This window comes from Vicugna pacos, chromosome 1 (genome assembly GCF_048564905.1).
Source record: "Vicugna pacos chromosome 1, VicPac4, whole genome shotgun sequence".
NCBI lineage: Eukaryota > Metazoa > Chordata > Mammalia > Artiodactyla > Camelidae > Vicugna > Vicugna pacos.
In genome coordinates this window covers 14,957,991-14,963,990 of record NC_132987.1, presented here as the reverse complement: position 1 = coordinate 14,963,990, position 6,000 = coordinate 14,957,991, and the positions used below count along the sequence as shown (strand labels likewise).

Here is a 6,000-nt window from a genome sequence, read left to right as displayed (position 1 = left end):
CAGGATGGAGGGGCTAGGATGTGGAGCAAAGCTTGGAAGCAGAGGCCAGATGTGCTGGGGAAGCTGTGGCTGCCGCATGTGTGGGGTGGCAGGGAAAGAGGAAGAAATGGGTCTGTAGAAGGAGGCTGGACCAGGCTGTGAATTACAGGCTGAGCGTTTATTCTTTGTCCCATTGGTTGTGGGAACAATTGAAGGGGGGTTTGAGCAGAGGGACAGACTTTCTGGCTGATAATTCACAGCTTCAGTCTTCGCTCCTGCTCCTCCTCCCTTCCCAGATACATCCAAATGCCCTCATCCACATCACCTCCTGCGGTATCTCCCTCTCAGCCCCAAACAGGTAGTGTGGCTTAGGGGATGGGTCACCAGAGGCCAGGGATGTGGGAAGGTTGGGGAGTGAAGTGGACATCTCTTTTTCTGCTCATGCTTCTGGCAAGAAGCAACTCTGCGGGCCCCAAGAAGCTGCTGGACTAAGGGCTGTGGGTGGGAGCCTCTGAGTCTGGGTCCTGAGCAGCATCCAGATCCCAAAGCAGTAGCCTCTCCCAGAGCAGTCAAGCCCACCCAGCCTGTATTTTCATGGGTTTGTTCCAAAGCAGTGTTCTCACTGCATTTTTGTCCCCCAAGAAACATGTGTCAATGTCTGGAGACATTCTGGGTTTTTGGTGCTCCTGGCATCCAATAGGTAGGGACCCCAGACCATCCTCCTGGAGCTTGGGCTGGCACACCCGCAGGTCTTCGCCCCTCCAGAGGCAGCTCTGGAAGGGGTACCATGGTGAACGAGTTCCTGAGAGTAACACTCCCAGCAGGGGAGTAAGTGTGGGGCACAGAAACACAAATGCCTGGTGAGCAAGGGGTCTGCAGCCCTCTCCTCCCCACTCAGCCCCATTCAGGTGCTGCACAGGAGCTTCTGTTGGGATCTGCACCCTCAAAGGACTTAAGCCCCTCTGTCCCAGGTCAAGTGGGGGAATGCTGGGGCCAGAGGGCTGCCCGGGCAATCTCCAAGACCGCAGCAGCTTCAAATGGTGATTAATTAATAGGTTGTACTTCCCCAGTCATCTAGAGATCTGTGTGAGGGGGAGTGGTGTACACGCACATGTGCAGGCAGTCAGGACAGGGAAGGACAGGGCTCCCTGCATGCAGAAACTGTTTTGAGATTCACCACCTCCGCTGGTCCTGAGCTCAGGTCTCTCGGGACTCTGGGCAACACTGCTAGAAGCCAATGACCTCTCCTTTCATCAGATGCCCGGTGGGCAAGGGGCAGCTGTGATGCAATGAGGTGGCAGCCTTTACAAGCGGCCAAACAGTGAGCCATAGTCAGCAGAGAAAGAGCTTCCGAGTCTGAGGGGTCAGCTGCATGACCCTCAGCTCCATCACTGACTTGTCATTTCACCTGTCCCTTTCCTCACCCTTAAAATGATGGGAGAATGACAGCTACCAATTGCAGACCACTTACGATGTACCAGGCACCACACAGGCACCTCACTCACAGCAGCCGGGGGAGGAACTGCATTCCGCCCATGATACGGGTGAGAAAATGCAGGGGAAGTGTCTTGTCCAAGGTCACATGGGCAGCGAGTGTGGAACCCAGGCCTGGGTCATAGGGTCTGCCTCCAAGGGGCTGGGGGAGCTCTCCCAGATCGTGCTGCAAGGTGGGGTCACTGAACTCCACGGCAAGGAGGGTCCCAGAGCAAAGGCTTCCACGTGCATGGTATTTCTTAATGGTGGAAACTCAAGTTAGAGGACTGGCCCCAGCCTGGTGGGCCCACCGTGCCAAGGGCTACCAGGCAGATGCGCTGTAAACACTCCTGAGTCCCACAGCCAAAGGCCGCGCTACTGCTGGCTGGGCAGGCCAGGCCCCACTAAAAATAGACGGGCCCTCAGGTCCAGCTCCCTGACCGCCAGCCATGGCAGGCTGCTCCCTGCACCTCAGCCGCCTCCTCTTCCCCTCCCCCTTTCCTACCGGGCAAGAGCCAGGCTTCTAGAAGGTACAGTGATGTGAAGACTTGCACTTCAGGCCAGAGAGGATTGTTAGGTTGACGTCCAGCAGGCAAGGTCCAAGTTCTGGTGGGGCCGTAATGGGGGAGGGGGTCATGACCCCATCATCCACCTATCTCCCTCTTACGGAGGGAGCTGTCAAGCTCTAAGTACACCCACCGAAAGAGTGGCGCCAAGGCCAAAATTTGGCCAATTTCTCCACACCTTGCAGTCGAATCTGGAGCCCCCTGCCGATTCACATTTCCCGCACTGACTCTCACTGTGCGATCTCTGTATTTGCCGCGCCTTTTGGAGATCTACAGCCCTCTCGGAAAACCTCCCGGAATCGCGGGATGGGGCAGAGCCCCGCTGGCCCGAGAGTAACCCGCGGGGCCCAGGACGTGCTCCAGCGCCATGGCGGGAGGCCGGGGGCGCGGGGAGGGAGACTCGGGAGCGGGGGCCTCGGCGGGGGATTTCCTTTCAAAGGTGACTTAGAGCCGCTTCACTGGGGTAGCGCCCTCCCGGGCGGGCCCTAATGGCGAGTTTGGCAGAGTCAGCGAAACGCGGCGCCGCGGCTGGGCGGCGGGGAGCGCCCTCTCCCGCGCCCTGGCCGTCTCCCGCGCCGGGCAGCGGCGCGCACGGGCCATTTGCAGCGCAGGCAGCCTCGCGAGCGGCCGCGGCGCACCGGCCGGAGCGGGCGGCACCATGGAGCTGAAGAAGGACGACAACGCTGTGTCCATCGACATGCTGCTGATCGTGCACTCGGAGAAGCGGCGCGCCGCGCAGGGCGCGCACCCGGACCGGCAGGCGGACCCGGGCGCGCCGCCGCAGCGCAGAGGAGGTAACGCGCGCCCGGCCCCGGCCCCGGCCCCGGCCCCCGGCCCCTCGGCCTCCTCGCCCCGGGGCCCGCCCGCCGGGGGGCGCCCCACGCGCCCCCGAACGAGGTCAGCGAGGCCGTCCGGCTCCCCAAGGCTGCCTGCGCCTCCGCGCCACAGCTCTGGCTCTGGCGTCCCGTGGCAACGCGCAGCCCCGTGATTGCCCTGGGTTGACTCCCCGTGCAGGCCTGCTGTGCTTCTGTCACCCTCGGGAGCCGGTTTCCTGCTAGTCACTCTTTGAAGGGTGCAGATCAGGTTGGAAGATGCCCTGGAGGAAAGGGACCAGAGCCTCAGGCCTGACTCTTGCGTGCCCAAGGCCTGCTCCCCACAGGCCACATTGCAGGGCACAGGGGATCCAGGGGGATCTGTGTGGTGAGTTAGATTTTGAGATGGGGTGCTCCTTTGGTGTCCTAGCACAACCCATGGCTTCAGTGTCCCCTCTCTTGAGCCCTCTCCCAGCCTCCTACAGTAGAAGGCACACAAGGTGTAAAAGGCACACAAGCTTGGGTAGGGTTGGACTTAAAGGCTGCTCTCCCTACTCTGGCTAATCTATTAATTCTAATATCCTACAGACTTTCTGAACAAGGGTAAACTGGTAAGATACAGCGACTGTTCATAGAGTGATTGTGGAAAGCAAGACTCTGGCTTCTGTACTCTCCAGAGAACAGGACACAGCGTGAAGGGAGTATAGATGGATAATAATGGAGGTTAAATCAGCCCCCCATAAGTCAGAGACTCCCTTGGGTCCAGGTCTATCAGGAAGCCCTCAGGAGCCCTTGAGGAGGCTGGTGTGAAGGTGCACTAGGCGGACTATGCCCGGGTTCTTTGGGAGCGAAGCTTGACCGCCCTCAAGGTAAAATGACGTCCGCCTCCTGCCTCCCTTCCAGCTCCAGTGCTCCCTGAAGTCTGTCCCCGGCCCTCTGTCCCCATGGCCCCTGTGCGTATTGAACATTCACCTTCCACTCGCTCCACTGAAGCACTGGCACCGTGGATGGCTTTGCCGCCACCAGCCACACAGGCTGGGGCTGCCCCGTAGCTCCTGGGAACTTCTTGGGGAGGCAGGCAGGGGAAAGAAGTCAATTCTGGAGAGCTGAGGATGTTGCCAGGCACTTCAGTCTCCCGGGGGATTTGGGGCCCTGGAGCTGTTTGGGTCAGTTGGTACTTTAGTTCTCAGATCTACTGGTGGGAGAAGAGGAAATGGCCCGCCCAGGGTGTTTGTAAGGAGGGAACTGGCAGAAGCCATTGGCCTTCCTTGAGATAATTGCGGCTGCCCCTGCTACACGTACCGCAGTCCAGGGGGCCAGGGGCCCCCACGAGGCCCGGCCTCCCTCTCCTCCTCTGATCACATCTCTCCGAAAGGCTCTGACACTAGCGAGGGTGGAGATCACAGAGAAGGGCCATAAACGCCAGAGATCAGGGCTGCTCCGAGAGGTGTTCGACACCCGGCACAAACCCTGCATGACTCCAGACCAACGCACTTCACACTCCTAACCGTGACTCAGGGAAAGAAGACCCCCGTTTGCTGACCCCTCTCTGCCGATACTGTTCTCCAAATATTTTCCCGACGGACATTTCTCCCACTCTACGGCAGTGGAGAGACCGGTGTCACTTATTCACCATCAGACAGGTTTGCACGGGAGCCCATCAGAGGGCGAGCGCACGGCCTCCGAGGCCTGCTGCAGCAGTCATGTCCGGGAGACCCCTGGCTATGCCAGCCTGCAGGCCCACTCCCTAAGGAGGGGCAACACTGAACAAGACTAGCTTGTTCCAAGGCCTCCTCTTGGTGCGCAAAGATCCAAAACACACCCCCACACAGACTTCTAGGCGTCTCATCCTGTCTCTTCCCAGCTCCAGGCCCCCGGCGGGGCAGGGAATCTTCCCCAGCTCTGCAAAGGAGGGCCTGAGCTCCGCATAAGAAAAGAAGTGAAGCTTGGTTACTGTCACATGCAAAGGACTATGTGAAGTTGTGACCAGGTGACTTTCTGCTGTGTCTGTATGGCAGAAAAGAGTCAGAGGGACAAGGAGGCAAGGAGCGTGGGCACCAGGAATTTAGGCTGCCAGGCAGCAGATTCTACCCTCCTTCCCTTTTCAGTAGGGCCCTAGCATGTCCCCAGCCACTTCCTTAGAGCAGTGCTTCTCCAAAACGTGCCTGGGAGCCCTCAATTCCTATCGTGTATTCCCCTGGCCGTGGAGAAGGTAGCCTTGAGCTGCCCATGCCAGGTCTGAAAGAGCTTTGATGTCTTAGGTTTTTCCTCAAAGTTGATGGGATGTGTGCACTCCACTCCCCGGGTGTATCAGGGAGGGTTCCGAGCAGTAAGTCCAGACACTGATGGCTTAGGGCTCTGCAGAAAAGCAGGGTGTCGAGAAAAGACTGGGGGGTTCAGAGCCGTGGAAAAGGCTGGAGAAGCAACTTGCAGGCCGGGCTTCCAGGAACGGGGCCATAAGCTGCACAGCAGCGCTGGTCTGGTGAGGAAGCCTCCGCTGCCACCAAGGAGCACTGGATGCTCCTTCTGCGCCAGAAACTTGATTTTATTGCAGCTGCTTGCCTTGCCAGGACATATGCCAGTTCTGCGCCAGGAACTCGACCTTGCAGCTACCACTTCTAGCCGCTGCCAGAGAGAGAGGGAGAGAGAGAGAGAGAGGACGTGCTTCCATCTCCTTCCCTGTTCCCTCACAATGTCCCAGGACGGAATGGGACACAGGTGCCTCTGACTGCCTTTCCGTGGCCACACAGGTCCCTGCTCAAGCTGCAAGGGAGGCTGGGAGAGCAGGCAACAGTAACTTTCTGTTCCCATAGGGATGGGCTGTCTGTGCCCACCCGCCACTCCCCATCAAGACTCTGTAAGTGGAAGATTCACCACGTACAGAAGTAGGCAGGCAAAATGAATGGCAAATGTCTTCATAATAATAGTTCCACATCCGTGCAGTGGAGATGTGGGAGTGGCAAAAGGCCATCTCTATTGTGAAAATTCTCCCTAGATGATCCTGGTCACCAGCCCGCCACCCTTGAAAACTCCCGTGGTGATGTTGTAAATGTTTTAAATGTGAGGATGGCATTCATTCCTCCAAGTGGGTCTCATTGGCCACCTCCCTCAGATCCCTGAAGAGCCAAGTTCCACCAGCCACACTTTGACCCAGAGCTGTTTGCAACTGG

The 6,000-nt window shown here is 58.5% G+C and overlaps 1 protein-coding gene across 4 annotated transcripts in view; it reads left to right on the top strand.

Moving 5' to 3' along the window:
- Positions 1 to 2,622: 2,622 nt before the first annotated feature.
- The window catches only part of KY (kyphoscoliosis peptidase), a 39,208-nt gene continuing 35,830 nt past the window's right edge, over positions 2,623 to 6,000 (top strand). For 2 of the 4 annotated variants that reach the window (XM_072940660.1, XM_072939065.1), the window contains exon 1: positions 2,623 to 2,812. In XM_072940660.1, the coding sequence (XP_072796761.1) occupies positions 2,677 to 2,812 (136 nt within the window). In that variant the 5' untranslated portion in view covers positions 2,623 to 2,676. The remainder of the gene's footprint in view (positions 2,813 to 6,000) is intronic. The other 2 variants (XM_072939595.1, XM_072940108.1) reach the window with 2 other exon arrangements.